At 35.8% G+C, this 17,703-nt stretch overlaps 3 protein-coding genes across 3 annotated transcripts; 2 read left to right on the plus strand and 1 right to left on the minus strand.

The window, feature by feature from the left end:
- Window positions 1–322: 322 nt before the first annotated feature.
- GTA2 (global transcription factor group A2) lies at window positions 323–6,990 on the plus strand. Its single transcript, XM_028047204.2, has 22 exons — window positions 323–737; window positions 1,470–1,708; window positions 1,805–1,951; window positions 2,036–2,194; window positions 2,310–2,393; window positions 2,509–2,579; window positions 2,671–3,025; window positions 3,116–3,271; window positions 3,358–3,455; window positions 3,547–3,595; window positions 3,680–3,832; window positions 3,919–4,062; window positions 4,159–4,249; window positions 4,351–4,509; window positions 4,585–4,630; window positions 4,714–4,808; window positions 4,927–5,005; window positions 5,297–5,351; window positions 5,440–5,554; window positions 5,651–5,794; window positions 6,297–6,394; window positions 6,557–6,990. Exons 1-22 carry the CDS (start codon window positions 428–430, stop codon window positions 6,800–6,802), a joined length of 3,093 nt encoding a protein of 1,030 aa, XP_027903005.1. The 5' UTR covers window positions 323–427; the 3' UTR covers window positions 6,803–6,990.
- A 5,735-nt stretch (window positions 6,991–12,725) lies between these two features.
- Window positions 12,726–14,768, plus strand: LOC114164674 (thylakoid lumenal protein (Mog1/PsbP/DUF1795-like photosystem II reaction center PsbP family protein)). The gene is made up of 5 exons (XM_028049415.2): window positions 12,726–13,026; window positions 13,544–13,647; window positions 13,936–14,047; window positions 14,193–14,420; window positions 14,545–14,768. Exons 1-5 carry the CDS (start codon window positions 12,726–12,728, stop codon window positions 14,607–14,609), a joined length of 810 nt encoding a protein of 269 aa, XP_027905216.1. The 3' UTR covers window positions 14,610–14,768.
- A 195-nt stretch (window positions 14,769–14,963) lies between these two features.
- Window positions 14,964–17,147, minus strand: LOC114164673 (Pentatricopeptide repeat (PPR-like) superfamily protein). Its single transcript, XM_028049414.2, is given in 2 exon segments — window positions 14,964–16,799; window positions 16,802–17,147. Coding segments are annotated over 2 exon segments (1,575 nt in total). The 5' UTR covers window positions 16,824–17,147; the 3' UTR covers window positions 14,964–15,246.
- Between the last annotated feature and the right edge of the window lie 556 nt (window positions 17,148–17,703).

Genomic DNA, 17,703 nt, shown 5'->3' on the forward strand with positions numbered 1-17,703 from the left:
ATTAGATATCATTTTTATTTATATTTTAGTAAATTTTTGATTAAAAATTATAAAATTTAAAAAATATCAAGTAAAACAAATTATATTTAAAAAAGTCACTGAAACAATAAAATTAAAGTAAATAATATTTTAATTTAAGAGAATTTGATTTGAAAGGTATCACATAAATATATTTTAATATATTAATATATAAAAATATTTATATAACACCTTAGAAGATTGAAAATAAAAGAGAATAAAAATAAAATATCTTTTATTTTTTCATCTTCTTTCTATTATAATAATGTTTTTGTTTAAAAAAGTATAACAAAGAAGCAAAAATGATACTAATGAAGAAGAGGATGCAGAAAAGCAGATAATATAGGAAGCCCAGAAGAACAGAGGCCGAGAGAATAAGAGTGCAAAGTTTAGGGTTTGCCTGTGCGGCATGAGTCACCGGGGCATGGATGACGACGATGATGATTACATGGAGGACGAGCAGGTCGCAGACTTCGAAGAGGAGGATGACCGCCGAGGGCGCGGTGGCGGCGGAAGGAAGCGCAGAAGATCTGGTTTCATTGATGATGACGCTGAGGAGGTAGATGAGGATGATGAGGAGGAAGATGACGATGATGAGGATTTCGATGCCCGAGGTGGTCGTAGGCGTCAATACAAGAAGGTTTCAGCTTCTAATTTTTTTGATGAGGAAGCCGTGGTGGATAGCGATGAGGAAGAGGAAGAGGAAGAAGGCGAAGACGGTGCGTTTCTTTTTTCTTCTTTTTTCTCTGCTAATTTTGTTCGTGATTAGATTGGATGATTGGATATGAACCTGGATGTATAATATTAGGGTTGGAACTTTGAATTTATGGTTTGTTTTCTAGTTAGGGTGGCTGTGGGTGATTTTAAACTTGATTAGGCAAATGTTATTCAATCCCTTCCTGGCGGATCCATAGTATGGATTGTCTGCTATTCAAATCGATGCTGTGGATCATATTTGACTGACCACCTATTGTTGGATCAGTGGAAAACTGGGTATGGAAGGAGATATTGAAATAAATTGTGTTTAATTGAATGTATTGTGAATGGAAGGTTACCTTTGTTGAGTTGGTTTCTTAATTGTTATGAGTATGAAGTCATACTCCTGTGGTGGGTTTTTGGAGGAATTAGAAGATTTAGACTATTTTTCCACTTGATGAAACTGAGAATCAATCTTGTTATTTATGGTTTTGCTTGTGATAGAACATCAAATTTGAACTGAAAACATTTATTGAAACAAGATGAGATTACATACTCCAGTGATGGTTTTCTGTGTGAGCATATAGTATTTATACCCTCAAACTTGCTAACAGAACAGTAAAGCTGCACTTTGCATACTTTTCTTAAATTACAAAAACAAACTACATAGCATTTGAATCCTCTCTCTGCTCTATCTTTGCATAAAATATATCTATTAGTTATATAGACAAGTTAACAACTGTTGAAACATCCAGACTTCATTGTGGAGGGTGGAGCTGATCTACCAGAAGAAGATGATGGGAGAAGGATGCGAAATAGGCGTATGCTGCCGCATCACCAAGAAGATCATGAAGATCTTGAAGCTGTGGCCAGAAGCATCCAGGAACGTTATGGAAGGCGCCTAACTGATTATGATGAAGAAACGACAGATGTAGAACAACAAGCTCTTTTGCCATCTGTGAGAGATCCAAAGCTTTGGATGGTCAAATGCGCAGTATGTCCCTATCTTTTTTTTTTTTTTTTTGTGTAAATGTCCCTTTTTCTTGCAACATTATTGGAGCATGTCATGTATTTTCTGTTTTCTCATTAGATTGGTCGCGAAAGAGAAACAGCCGTTTGCCTCATGCAAAAGTACATAGATAGGGGATCTGAATTGCAAATAAGATCAGCTATTGCTCTTGATCATCTCAAAAACTATATATATGTGGAAGCAGATAAAGAAGCCCATGTGAGAGAGGTAAATGTCATGTAATCTGGTTCATACATAGCCATGTCTGTATGGATTAAATTGTGTTTTTAAATATTATGTATATGTTTCCAGGCTTGCAAAGGTCTACGCAATATATTTGGCCAAAAAATTACTCTGGTCCCAATCAGAGAAATGACAGATGTTCTGTCAGTCGAAAGCAAAGCAATTGATCTGGCCAGAGATACTTGGGTTAGAATGAAGATTGGGACATATAAAGGGGACTTGGCCAAAGTATGTATCACATCTTAGAAAATTCATGATACCATCCATTTTGTTTTCTGTATTACCATCAAATCCATTTTGTTTTCTGTATTAGCATCAAATGTCTTTTGTATGTCTTTTGTAGGTAGTGGATGTTGATAATGTGCGGCAGAGAGTTACTGTTAAATTAATTCCAAGGATAGACCTACAGGCTCTTGCAAATAAATTGGTAAGGAATGTTGCAATTTTTTTGTTAAATTAATGTATTTTATTTGTCCAGTGTTTAAATTCCTTGGAAGGAATAGCCTGAGTCTATTTTTTTATACATATGACTTGTCATGCAGGAAGGTAAGGAGGTTGTGAAAAAGAAGGCTTTTGTTCCTCCCCCTCGATTTATGAATGTTGATGAAGCAAGGTATTGCTGGTTGTCTCTATTATGTGGCTGAAAGTATTCTGTGTCTTGGAAATCTGTTCTTGATCTGATTAAATTTGTTCTTTCTATTCAGGGAACTGCATATCCGTGTGGAGCATAGACGTGACACATATGGTGAACGATTTGATGCAATTGGGGGCATGATGTTCAAAGATGGTTTCTTATACAAAACCGTATCAATAAAATCCATCAGTGCTCAGAACATCAAACCTACTTTTGATGAGTTGGAAAAATTTCGTAAACCGGGTGAGAGTGGAGATGGTGATGTGGCTAGTCTTTCAACTTTGTTTGCGAACAGGAAGAAAGGTCATTTTATGAAAGGTGATGCCATCATTGTTGTTAAGGGTGACTTAAAGAACCTTAAGGGAAAGGTGGAGAAGGTGGATGAAGACAATGTTCATATAAAACCAGAAATAGAGGGACTCCCAGTAAGTATGAATGAATTAACTAGTCATCCTTGTATGGTGCCAATTTTGTATATGATTAATGATTAATTGATCATTTCATTATTTTGTCAGAAAACTATTGCGGTAAATGAGAAGGAGCTGTGTAAATATTTTGAGCCTGGAAACCACGTTAAGGTTGTTTCTGGCGCGCAAGAAGGGGCTACAGGCATGGTTGTGAAGGTGGAACAACATGTCTTGATTTTAATATCTGATACAACAAAAGAACATGTGAGTTTTGTGGTATAAAGGTGTGTTAATTTTTATTTTTGAATTATATTTACTGCATAAATGACATAAAAATATCCTCTTTTTAGATTCGTGTCTTTGCAGATGATGTTGTAGAAAGTTCAGAAGTAACGACTGGAGTTACTAGAATTGGAGACTATGAACTTCGTGACCTTGTATTGCTTGAGTAAGCTTTGCTCGAGATTATTGCATATTCACCTAACCCCTTAGATATAGTTCAATGTTTCTCATTTCTATTTTCTCTTTAATATGTGCAGTAATATGAGCTTTGGTGTCATAATACGTGTAGAAAGTGAAGCATTTCAGGTCAGTGCCACAAGGATTCAAAATTTATTTTATTAAACTTTTGAGATTTGTTATTATATTAATTAATGTCTATTGCTATTTTAGGTTCTAAAGGGGATTCCTGACAGACACGAAGTTGTGCTGGTTAAATTAAGAGAGATCAAATGTAAGATAGATAAGAAAATAAGTGTGCAAGATAGGTATAAGAATACAGTTTCATCAAAGGATGTTGTCCGGATTGTTGATGGTTCGAGTAAAGTAAGATTCTGTCTTTTGACTAGATTTAGCTTTGAAAGATAATATTTTTATATTTATTTATTTATTTGTTTGTTTTTTCTGGCTAGGGGAAACAAGGTCCTGTGGAACACATATATAGAGGAATATTGTTCATCTTTGATCGCCATCATCTTGAACATGCGGGCTTTATATGTGCTAAGGCCCAATCATGTGTGGTAGTGGGAGGTTCACGCTCCAGCGGTGACAGAAATGTAACCAATTTTCCTATTGTAATTTTTGTGAATGTTTTGTTATTGGTTTTAGCATTGTGATAGTGTTTTACATAATTCATTCCTTTCTTCCTCTAGGGTGATGCCTACTCAAGATTTCCCACTCTTAGAAATCCAAGTCGTATTCCACCATCCCCAAGGAGGTTTCCTCGTGGAGGGCCAATGGATTGTATGTCTTTTTTTTCATGTTTATATGGAACCAATCTATCAATTTGTTGCACATTTCCTTAAGTAACTTGGTTGATGTTAATTTATTTGGATGTGATATAGCTGGAGGGAGACATAGGGGTGGGAGGGGGCATGACGGTTTGGCAGGTACAACTGTTAAAGTGCGTCAGGGTCCATATAAAGGTTATCGTGGGCGTGTTATAGATGTTAAAGGCACATCAGTTCGTGTTGAGCTTGAATCTCAAATGAAGGTTGTAACAGGTACGTCTTTGTGAAGAAAAAACTGTATCGTATGTATTTTGGTATTTGCATGGTTGCTTACCGTGTGATTTGCAGTTGACCGCAACCATATATCTGACAATGTGGCTATAACTCCATATCGGTAAGTTTTATGTAAATGTAATTTATGATTCCAAGCATGCAATGGAAGATGTTCAATCCTCTAACTTTTATATGTTCTTCCAGTGATACATCTCGCTATGGAATGGGAAGTGAAACCCCAATGCATCCTTCTCGGACTCCCTTACATCCATATATGACTCCAATGAGAGATCCTGGAGGTTTGTTTGATTTTATTGTAATAAATTTTCATTTCATCATCTGGTGGGATTAACAATCCAACTTGTTTTTTGACCGATGGTTATAATTCGTTATTGATAAATGTACTGCTGTTTATAGCAACACCTATTCATGATGGAATGAGGACGCCTATGCGTGATCGAGCATGGAATCCATATACTCCAATGAGTCCTCCAAGGTTTGTCCAATTAACATGGTTCCTTATTTAGTTTTATATACTGTTCTGAGTTTTATTTCACATAATTTTTGCTTTAATAAAAAGATTTCTTTCTTCCAATTTGTATATGAAAACAATGTCTTAGTTAATAAACTTCCATGTGGACATTGATGTTCCAAATAGAACTAACTAGAGCTAGAGGGTTATAAGGAATTTGTTAGTTAGAAACATTGTTATCTCTATACAGTCTGCGGCACTATTTAGTTAGTATATATGTGATGTATGAATTCTGATGGTGAAAAATGAAATTAGGGACAACTGGGAAGATGGAAATCCAGGCTCTTGGGGAGCAAGTCCACAGTATCAGGTTAGGAGATTTAGCAAACTTCAGATACTCTATGCAACTTCATATTAGGAACTGTGTTTATTTTCTTTTCCCTTTTCGATATTTTCAGCCTGGAAGCCCTCCATCACGACCGTATGAAGCCCCAACTCCTGGTGCTGGTTGGGCTAGCACACCTGGTGGAAATTATAGTGAAGCTGGAACACCTCGGGACAGTTCTGCCTATGGTAACACTACTTCCCGCCCTTTCAAAACAATAGTATATACATTTTTATTTTTGTGCTAATACTCTATTCTGGGGATGGGTGTTGTATTTTTCGCAGCTAATGCTCCAAGTCCATATTTACCATCAACACCTGGTGGGCAGCCTATGACACCAAGTTCAGCATCTTATCTTCCGGGCACTCCTGGAGGACAGCCTATGACTCCAGGCACAGGTGGTATGGACATGATGTCTCCAGTTTTAGGTAAGTTTGTTTTTTCAATCTTATGACACATATTTATTTGATTTTTGTTGCTTATCTATTCAGCTGTCCATTTGGTTACATAATCAAACGTTTCTTCATCTATCATAGTAAAATAACTCATGAGTTTGGTCCTTCAAATGAAGGACAACTAGCTAGGTGTCTCATTGATTATACTTTCTTATTTGTTATTCTACACTTGTTATGTTGCATATACTATGAAGATGATTATTACTCCGCATATATTATATAGTCTGGCATTTTGTTTCTCATCTCATTTGATAGTCGAAGATGGAGTGGTTATTTTTGTTTTTGCCATATTTGCTTTGATGGTTTTTGGTTCAATTATTTGCATTTCTGTTACGATTGTTTTAGTTCAAAGGCCATCTCCTTAATCGAGTCTACCGCGGAGACGTCATCCCCATGTGGATAATTGTGCTTAATTCAGTTGGATCATCCTTAAAATTTTATAATATACATCTGTGCTGGTTTAATGTTTTTGCAGGTGGGGACAATGAAGGGCCATGGTTTATACCAGATATATTAGTCAATGTACACAGGGCCGGAGACGAATCTGTTGGAGTTATAAGAGAGGTTCTTCCGGTATGATGACCTAATAACTTGCTTTTATATTTGTACGAGTGGATCTCCAAGTTGAGACGATATATGCCAAACAAAATCTTTCGAAGCTGTGTTCTCATTCCATTTGTTGCTTGATTCCGTCTAATGATCTTAATGACGGTAGCGTTTTTTTTGTTTCTTCAGGATGGCTCGTACAAGGTAGCACTTGGATCTAGTGGTAATGGTGAAACGATTACCGCCCTTCCTAATGAAATGGAGGCTGTGGTACCAAGAAAATCAGACAAAATAAAGATTATGGGTGGGGCATTACGTGGTGCCACTGGCAAGTTGATTGGTGTAGATGGTACTGATGGAATTGTAAAGGTAGATGACACGTTGGATGTCAAGATTTTAGACTTGGTTATTTTGGCAAAATTAGCTCAACCATGATAAGTTTATGTAGAGATGGTACTTAATGCCATATCCTCTTTTTGTCTCAACTGTTGCGAGCGCTTTTGCCTGTCTGTCTATATAATATGCTCCCTGCAGTGCACCTTTGTTCGCTCAACTTCAACTTGGTTAGGTTAAGTTGCATATGTCAATCTCCCTCTGCAGATGGATGCAGATATTCATATTTACTTCTTCCAAACACTACTTGTTTGTCCCTTAATATTAGGGAAACCTGAAAAAAGAAAAATGGGGATGGTATCTTGAGGCATCACTAACGAGAATCGATGTACCAGTATATCTTTTGATTGAGTCGCATAAAAAAAATCCAGAACATTTTGGAAATATTGTTTCTGAAAAATATTTTCTCAAGTTTTAAAATAGAAGTGATTATTTTTAAACAGTTTGTTTAAACATTTGTTCGTTTGATGGTTTTTTTTCCTTTTTCTGTTTCTGCATGACACGATTAACTCGATGATGTGTTTTTTTTTTCATATCCTGTTTATTTGTTTTTTTTTGTTGAAAAATTGAAAATAAAATATTATTTTATCTATATAAATTTGTAAAATGAAATCTATAATAATATATAAAGAGAATTTTCTCTTTTCACATCTTAAAATTTTAATTTTATCTTTTAAAATATAATTATTTATTAAATTTTTGAAAATTGACTTGTTAATTTTAATTATTTTTGTATTTAGATTTCAAAATTTTAATTTTATTTTTTAAAATATAATTATTTAATAAAATTGTTTATAAATTTTTAATAAAGTTGTTTACTAATATAATATTATGTATATGTAAAAAGTGTGTACATATAAACAAGATAATATCTTGTGTTTGTGTTTGTGTTTATGTTATATTTATAAAAGACTTTTAATATATATTTTTTCTAATCTATTTATTTTTATAATTTGAAAATACATGTAGAGTGAAGTAAAAATTTACTCTTTAGATAGTAACTTTGTTCATTTTAAGGTTAATATTTTCTTTTAATGTGCATGCTTTACCCTTCTAAGAGTGACCTTGGTTTTGAATTTGATTTGAGAAAAATTCTTAGGCAAAGATTTATTTTGTGCTTTACTTGTTATTTGCTTACAAAAAGAATGGTTCTTGGTATATCAGACTTTGTTCTTGTGTATAATAAATTTGAGTATGTTTTATTCTTTTTACATGTCATTCACTATTTTAGGGTTAATTATGTTTTTCGTTCCTCAAGTATTATGCAATTTTGTTTTTAGTCCCCCAATTACTGTTTGTTCCAATTTGGTCCTTCATGTTTTGAAATGATTGGAAATAGTCTTCCTTTTTGGACGTCGTTAGATTTATTTGACACCTGGCAAACAGACTGCCACATATGGATCCCGTTTTAAGCTGTGTAAGTAGACTGTGTGTCTGCACGTGCTAATTAAAGAGAATCACATCCAAATAAAAGAGGGATTGAGAGAAGTTTGAAACCCTAAAATTGAAATTTGAGAATTGGGGCTTCGAGAAAGTGAGGAATTGGTGCATATCGTCACTGGGCAGACAAAGTTTGGCATAGTTATTGCGTTCTTCATTGATGAAGAGTGGTAGCAAAGGGTTTCCATGTACGCCGCGAAATACGGGTTCGAAAATGTCGCAAAGTTGTGCGTCATCTTCAGAAATGTCATCCAAAGTCTGTGGGTGTGGGGAAAGATTGTTGCTCCTAAAGGCATCTACTGTGAAAAACAAAGGAGATTATTTTGGAGATGTCGAAATTGGGCTGTAAGTTTCAAATTCCGTGACTTTTATTGGATGTTGCTTTTGTATTTGTGGTAATGGTTTCATCTTTTTCTTTTGCAGACCAATTCACATTGTAATTACTTTGGGTTGATGACGAGGAATTCGATTTTCAAGGGAAAGAAACTGAAAGTGAAGCCAGTGGTGGAAAAAGAGTTGATGGTGGGAAAAAAGGTGAAGAAGATGAAGTTTCTTTGAAAAGGGAGAAAATTATGCTGGATTTGATGAAGAAAAATGAGAAGTTGAAGATGAAATTGCAACAAGAGAAAAAAATTGGGACATTCCTGTTTATTTTATTTGTGATATCGTGGGTCTCAACAATTGTAATGTTGTTCATGTTGTTGTTCAAAATTAATTGTAATGTTTGAGATTACTGTAGTGGGAAGTGTTTTGTAGTTGTGATAATGGTATTATTGGAATTGTAATGGAATTTCAAACATTTGGTTACTGTTATGTCTTAGTATTTGCAATGAAAATGGAACTTGTAGCTGTGATTATTATGCGTTTACTGTTATCATTAATCTCAGATTCTAGAAATTTTGCTTAATACCAGATTCAGCATATTGAAACAAAACTCACGGGAAATAATTACATCATGATTTACTGATAAAACAAAGTGGTCTAAATTGTTTTCATTCATAAACAATAAAACGTTATCCAACACTAGCTGTCAATTAAGTGTAGCAGACAAATGGTCCCTAATTGTCAATACAATAATCCAATAGTTCTGCAATCAAAAAAGTAGTTAACTTTCACTATGCCCAATATTCTAAAATAGTGGTCCACTACCATAATGCACTGTATTCCAGAAAAGTGGTCCACCATACAAAAAAGGCAACAAAAAAACTTGATTCTTTCACATTCACGTCGGTTGTGCTGAAGTTGCAGTACTTGCTTGAGACCCTAAAACCCGTGTTCCCATTCTTCTTCTCCTTATGGTGGTTCGTGCTCTTTCTCCTTGGTTGGTGGCTGCTGCAACCCGTGGTGTGGATCTGGTTCTACTGGTGGAGCTAAGGTTTGATGTTCCTGCAGTGTTGCTTGTTGCACTACCAGTTGTATGCATCTGTCCCTGCCAATTTGGTATGAATTAAAGATTCAGAAGTTGTATTTAGGAAGGAAAGAAATTGTAAATAGTACAGATGTGTGTTTACCTTTCTGTTTTTGATTCCCCTTCTACAACTTCTTATGTTATGGCCTAATTGTTTACACTTGCTACATTTGATGATGGTATTCTTCTTTGATAGTTTGGAATGGCTGACATGTTCATCAGCTTCCCTTCTTCTTTTTTGGTCTCCCAGGTGGAGTCTTGTAAATGGGTGGCAGTAGTTCAGGTTCATTAGTTTTTGCTAAAGTTGTTGTCCATTGATTGGGGTAATTTGAGGGCCATAGGAAGCCTGGTAGGCATCCCTTTTGTAATAAGCATGAACATAATCCTCTGGGTTTTCTACCTTGTAATTAATGGCTGCCACAACATGCCTACAAGGTATACCTACTAAATCCCAAAAATAACAACTACAACTATGGTTACTTAAATCAACAACAAATTTTTCCATAGTGAACCCCTGCGTCACTTCAAACTTAGAATCCCCTGCCCATACAGGAAGCCAATTCCCACTTTTTTCTATTTCCCTGTCCAGCCTTTTCTGTGGTTTAGGCATCATAGTTCCTGAATATTCATTCACTTTCTCTCTAAGGGTTGAAAACCTACTCATTATATATGATATAATCCATTCCATCATACTAATGATAGGTTTATCCCTAGCTAGTAAAATAGTACTATTAAATGACTCTGATAGATTATTCATCAAGACATCACATCTTGGATACATGCTGAATGCATGTTTACACCAAGACTCCCTAGGAATGGAAACTAACCAATTAAAAGCTTCAGGGTTGATGTTTCTCAACTCACCCATCTTTTTTTCCCATCCTGCATAGTACGTTGCCTTTGCTGCTCCTATCATCAAGTCTCTGATCACTACACCACCACCAAATTTCTTCTTGAAATTGCTATATAAGTGTCGCAAACAGAAACGATGCTCCACTCCATTCAAGATTTCATCAAAGACAGTCATTAGGCCCTGCAAAATTTTAATTCAGAGTTAGAATTAGATGTCAGTTTTACATTCCAGTTTAATGTAAATCAGAGTTACATTCCAGTTTATTTAAATGTAAATAACAGTTACCTTTTGTTGATCTGAAATGAAAACCCATCTATGATTTCCAATGTCCCCAATATCTTCTAACAACAATGTCAAAAACCACTTCCAGGTCTCCTTGCACTCGTTTTCTACTACTGCAAAAGCCAGCGGATAGTATTGATCATTGGGGTCCCTACCCACTGCAACCAACAATTGACCACCATATGCTGTCTTCAAGTGGCAACCATCCACACCTATAAAGGGTCTGCATCCAGCCAAAAACCCTTGCTTACATCCATCTAAACACATGTAAAAACAACCAAACCTAGGTGGCAGAGTTGGTTGGGGTTGATTTATCTTAATCTTGAAAGTTCCAGCATTCACTCTCAATAATTCAGCCACATAGTCAAATACAACCATACACGAACCAAAAAATGGAACCAAACCAGACCAAGAATCCAAAAAAAACATGAAGGAATAAACTTACCTTAGGTCGCGATTCTACTCTTCAATACTTGAATCCCTTACATCAACCTCTCGATTCTACTCCCGATTCTACTCTTCAATGCTTTAATCCTTATCCTCAACCTCCCGATTGTTGTGTAATGGTTTAATCCCTTCTCTCAAGTCCTCGATTGGTCTGTGCAACGCTTTCGTTCAGACAAAATAACTCTCCCACTCAAGATATGACCTTTCCTCTCTTTTTAATTTGAACAACGTCCTTCTCTTTTAATTCAGACAACTTAATTAAATAACACAACCCACTTAATTCAGACAAAATAACTCTCCCACTGAAGAAATAACATTTTCGTTTTACTTAATTAAAACTTCTCTTTAATTAACACGTGTAGAAACACAATCCACTTACACAGCTTAAAACGGGATCCATACGTGGCAGTCTGTTTGTCAGGTGTCAAACAAAATTAACGGCGTCCAAAAAGGAGGACTATTTCCAATTGTTTCAAAACATGAGAGACCAAATTGGAGCAAACGGTAATTGAGGGACTAAAAACAAAATCGCATAATACTTTAGGGACGAAAAACATAATTAACCCACTATTTTATAATAGAAATTATGTTAATATCCTTATTGAAACTATTTGTAAACTTTATTAATGTCTTTGTTGCACATACCATAACATCTATGTTAGAAAGGTTTAAGTTATTAAAAGGATCACATATAATAGTGTATATATATATATATATATATATATATATATATATATATATATATATATATATATATATATATATATATATATATATATATATATATATATATATATATATATATATATATTTATTTGACTAAATTCACGTATTTTTAGAGATGAAAGACTAAATTGGTCAAAAATTTTAAAAATGGACTAATTCTAAATTTCACTGAAACATGAGGGAGGGACCAAACATATTTAACCCAACATATAATTTAAAATTTAAAAAAAAAATTAAAGAATTTAATTAAAAAAAATTAATATTCAATAAGGAAATGAAAATAGGATTTCAAAGACGTGGTCTCTCACGTGTTCCGATTATATGCATTATTTTTTATACTTGAATTGGTAATAAAAATATTATTTTTTTATATTGAAAAAATTAGAATACATTTTTTTAATTTTAAATATTTCAATATATATATATATACATTTTTTTCATTTGTAAATAAATATGAAATAATGAAACTGTCTTCACCGATGACATCTCTATTCGGTGTGCTACATAGTAAGAAAACTAGTAAAGTATATATTACTTAATTTTTTTTATATATGAATAACACGTGTTAGGCTAGAAATGGATACTTAGTTAGCCGAAAGGAAAAAACAAGTTCATGAGCACAATAGCACCGTGTCCACAAAATTATCAAAGCTTGGTATCCTTATTTGGACCTCAGCTTCTGCATTAATCTTTCCATCAGAAATCAATTTCTACGATTTTCTTTAGTCTTGTATTCTGAGCTGCCCAAATTCTTTCCCCTTTTCAATCTCATCCTCAAGTAACAACTCAGCACATAAACCTTCGTGGACATGGCAACAGCCTTGTCCACGACCAGCGTGCTATGCTGGGGGAATCCGCAGAACCTGCACGTCCTACCCTCTCCACATACACCTTGTCACTCCTCACAGCAAATTGGGATTCTAAGAACTCTGGCTGCTTCAGCCTCAAAAGGCAGAGAAAGTGAGAAGTTCTCCTCTTTGTTGGTGACCAGAAGAACAGTTTTGGCTTCTGGGGTTTCCTTGCTGGGTTTCCCGGGTGAGAGTTTGGCCGTGGTGACACAAGGCCTTCTTGCTGGGAGAATTCCTGGTCTGTCCGAACCAGATGAACAAGGTTCGTTCACTTTGGATTATAATAAATAATTTGTTTGCACACACCATTCTGCGATGCCTACACTTTATTCTATATGTAGACTGTCCCAAAGTAAATGAATTTGTGATGTAGCAATGCAGACAGATAAACGTGCATACAAACCATAAGAAAACAATTTTTAATGTAAGCCGTGATAAAGGAAATGAATGTACTCGGTTGTATGATAAAGATGCCGTGGTTGTAGAGTCCCAAAATTTGTTGTAAATGATAAAACTATGGTTGTTAGTTTAAAAGAAGCGCCAATCGGTCCAACACTTGTTTAATCCTAATACCCTTTAGGAGAGGCAAAAAGTTATCAAAAGGTCCGGTCTTTCTAGGAAAGAAAAAAAAAATCTCTTCCACTTTTAGAGTTATACAGTTGATGCTTAATTCTAAACTTGATCTGATACATGTTTTTTAAGTTAGAATTCCAACTGTCTCTTCTGTTATAGATTTTAAATGAAAATGAGATAAAGTGGGCAAGGATTTGATCAGACAGGTTGGAGGACATATCGCAGGCCAGATGAGAAGTCTGGTGGACATGGTGTTGGATGGAGTCCTATTATCCCATACTCCTTCAGAGTGCCTCAAGAATGGGAAGAGGTGATGCTCAATGATCTTTACAAGTTAGAGTTAGAAAAAATCACTATAAGATTTCTTTTCTATCTCATCCAGTCACAAGTATTGAAAAGTTTTAAATATACCGGTGGAAATTCCTTAGAGCGCTCAACGAAATAACTCCCATGTGTCTCTTTTTGTGAGAGCAGTTTACTTCACTTTTAATCTGAAAGATCTGTTACAGCATATGTTCATCTAGAGGACATTTTATCATTTGTTTTCTTCAGCTCCATGGTTTGTGTATACATCAGCCAGCATATATATGCTTAGCAGGTACCAGTATCAATAGCAGATCTTGGTGGAACAGAGATAGATTTGAGATTTGCCAGCTCTAAGGAAGGACGCTTGTTTGTCATTGTTGCTCCTGTTCTTCGATTTTCAGATGGTGAGTACTGAGTTTTGCTCATTTTTTCTTTCTCAATCTTTACTCTCTAGAGACACGGAGAATAAATTGAAACAGAAAGAACAGTGAAAGCTCTAGGTGGAACTTCCATTTTATGTGATAATATATTTACTATAAATCTATACAGATCTTGGTGATAATGCTACAATAGAAAAAATTGGACCTCCAGAGAAAGTGATCAATGCATTTGGTCCAGAAGTAATTGGCGAAAATGTAGAAGGGAAGGTTCTGAGCTCTAATGTAGCAGAACATGAAGGAAGAACGTATTACCAGTTTGAGTTAGAGCCTCCTCACATTTTCATTACTGCCACTGCAGCTGGCAATCGCTTATATTTGTTTGGCGTAACAGGCAGTGGTATGACTATTTATCCTCTTCTAAGCTCACAAGTCTGAACTGAACAGCTTGAAAGCATATAAAGAAACTATGAAAACTAACAGAAAAGAATATAATGTTGTCTCAACTCAATTGCAATTTGCAGGTCTTCAGTGGAAGAGACACTACGATGATTTAAAGAAGATAGCTGAGTCTTTTCGGGTTGTATAATTTGAATCTTCAGTGAACCGAGAGATCGTTGAAATGAAGCTTTCTGTATTTGTAGTGTGGTACAAAGAAGTGGTTGTTTCTCATACGATGATTTATGTGGATCGAAAGATCATATATGTTGAATCTTTGAACCATCAATATACCAAACCAGTTTTGTTACATTTGGTAAATGCTATGATTGAGAAACTTGGGATTTGTAGTGAAGACTAAGAAGCTTGGTTACCTAGTTTTCGAGAATTTAAAGTTTAAGGGGTGGGGTAGTTGTTCTAATCCTAAGTCAGGGCATTGGCACAGGTCTTAGTAGAGGCTTATCATGATAGTTATGAATGATCTATCAATGAAGGACCACCAACAGAATGAACCAGTGATATATTAGTAAAGCGCAGTTCCTTCATCCTTTCTCAGACAACTCCTTAATAATAAACACAAATCAAGTAGCTTCACTAATACAAATCTGTTGAAATATTATCTCATAATGGAGGCAGAAACCACGGATTGATCTTGGCGCGGGGCTCACAGTACAAAAGCCCTTTTCATCAGTATTGCCACTAGGCTATTTCATGTACAGGACAGTCTTACTTTGGTATTTCTCCTTTTTAGATTGCACTTAGGCCGTTGATTTCAGTGTGGGGCTTCATCACTTCAATCCACAATAGTCACTAAAGATGATTGAACTACACCCAGGTGTCTTTTGAGATCCTCCATCTACCATGATTCTCCTCATCCTTTCAGCTTTCTCCCATTTTTCGGAAGTTGCATAAATATTGGACAAAAGCACATTGTGAGAATTAGCACCTGTAACAGAGTCTCCATGGATCAACTTCATTACTTGTTCTGCCATGTTTACATCTGAATGAATACGGCATGCACCAAGCATTGCCCCCAAAACAGTGTCGTTAGGTTTCACCGGCATTCTTACTATCAAGTCATAAGCATCTTTTAATCTCCCTGCTCTTCCCAGGAGGTCAACCATGCATCCATAATGCTTGATTCCTATTTCGATTGCATATCCCTCCATTTTGGATATTACTTCAAAAGCTTCACGGACCAAACCCCCATGAGCACACGCTGAAAGCACAGTAAGAAAGGTGATACCATCAGGCCTTATATTTGAGTCCTCCATCCTGCCAAAAAACTCAAGAACCTCTCTGCATTTTCCATTGATGGCGAAACCTGAAATCATAGCATTCCAGCAGATGATGTTCCTCTCATTGAATCCTTCAAACATCAACCTTGCATTGACCAAGTCACCACATTTCGCATACATGTCAACCAATCCACTCAACACAAACGGGTTCACAGCTATCCCTCTTTGTTCTATCATGTGATGGATTTGCTTACCAACATCCAGGCGCCCCAGCTGCGCACAGGCAGATAAAACACTAACAACAGTGAACTCATCCGGCTCAAACCCTTCAGCTACCATTCCCTCAAAAGCTTGCAGTGCTTTCTCACCAAATCCATTCTGCACATAGCCAGCAATCATGGAATTCCAAATCTCCAAATTCCGGACCAGAACCCGGCTGAAAACAGCCTCAGCCTCAGCGATATTACCCTTCTTGCTGTACCCATAAAGCATAGATGACCACACAAAGCAATTCCTTTCAGGCATCAACTCAAAGACCTCCCTGGCAGCTTCCATCTCTCCTATTCTAGCATACCCATCAACCATCACAGTCCATATTAACACATCCTTCAACTCACGGGGAACCTCATCAAACAACCTCCGAGCAGTGACAATATCCCCATTCCTAGCAAATCCACCAATCATCTGACTCCAAGTCACTTGAGTTTTCCCCTGCATCTCCTCAAATACAAGAGAAGCAGATCCTGTGTCTCCATTTCTCAAGTACCCACTGATCATGGCATTCCAAGTCACAACATTTCTCTCAGGCATTGTATCGAACAGTTTCCGTGCATCCCTGGTAGCGTCACATTTCGCATAACTTGTAAGCAATGCGGTTCCAATGATCACGTCGCTCCCTGAACCGGCCTTGATGGACTCTGCATGCAAGGTCTTCACGTAGTGAAGAAAGGGAAGAAAAGCGCATGCCTTTAGTAACAGAGGGACCACACTGGAGTCGTATAATCCTATGTGCCGGGTTTGTTTATACGTAAGAAGGGCACATCTCAATGATCCTCGCCGAATGTGGTTCCTTATTGAACAAAACCAATAAGATGGGTTGTTCATGAGGCAAGGTTAAAACTCATCATGGATCCACACAATTTGGCGCGTTAGCATGTTTATGTCAAAATTTTGACCAAAAAATAGATAAAAGTGTTTCACAATCTTACGAAGGACTAAATTGCAGCTACTATGATAATTTTAAAATTAAGAGTAAACTATCATTTATAGTAAATAAACAAATCAGAGTAACTACCATTTGTAGCAGTGGAAGACAGAAACTCAAGCAAAGGTGGTGCTCTGGTTTTTCTCCCATGTTTTTTTCAGCGATAACATCTCCCTTTGTTACACTGAAAGTGTAATTGGATGGTGGATATTTGGGAACGATGGGATAAGTGCTTAGAAGTGCTTACAATTTTTTTTTTTTCCATTTTTGTCTACGCAGGTTGTATCTGTTAAAATTCTAACTAATTTTTTTTGTTTTATTATTTTTATATTTTACAACAATTTGTTTATTTCTTTTGCATTTAGTGATTTTTTAATATGATGTTTCTTTACATTTTTTCAAAGATGAAAAATCAAGGTAATATTGGAGGAGCATAAACAAACCTTGCATCTGCTACCTAACAACAGCAAAGGATTCTCCAAGAATGTTACGTAGAGACTGCATCGAAGTATTTCTAACTTATTGTTACACGAGATGTAAATTAATCGTGTTCTTTTGGATATTTGGCACAACACTAATTCATAAGTCTTGTAACTTTTTTATGGCAACATAAATAAATAGTAGGACTCGGGTGCCTAGTACATATACAGATTATTACTTTTATATAGTTCTCATATACTTAATATTCTTTTGATATACAGCTTTATATTACAACAAGCATAGTCTCCTCATGCCATTCTTGTACTCACGAAACATTTTAATTAGAAACAACACTTCTATTTCGGAGGTAGGTGAGCTTCCTT

Source organism: Vigna unguiculata, chromosome 9, assembly GCF_037176805.1.
Source record: "Vigna unguiculata cultivar grain cowpea cultivar isolate G323 ecotype 2 chromosome 9, ASM3717680v1, whole genome shotgun sequence".
Lineage (NCBI taxonomy): Eukaryota > Viridiplantae > Streptophyta > Magnoliopsida > Fabales > Fabaceae > Vigna > Vigna unguiculata.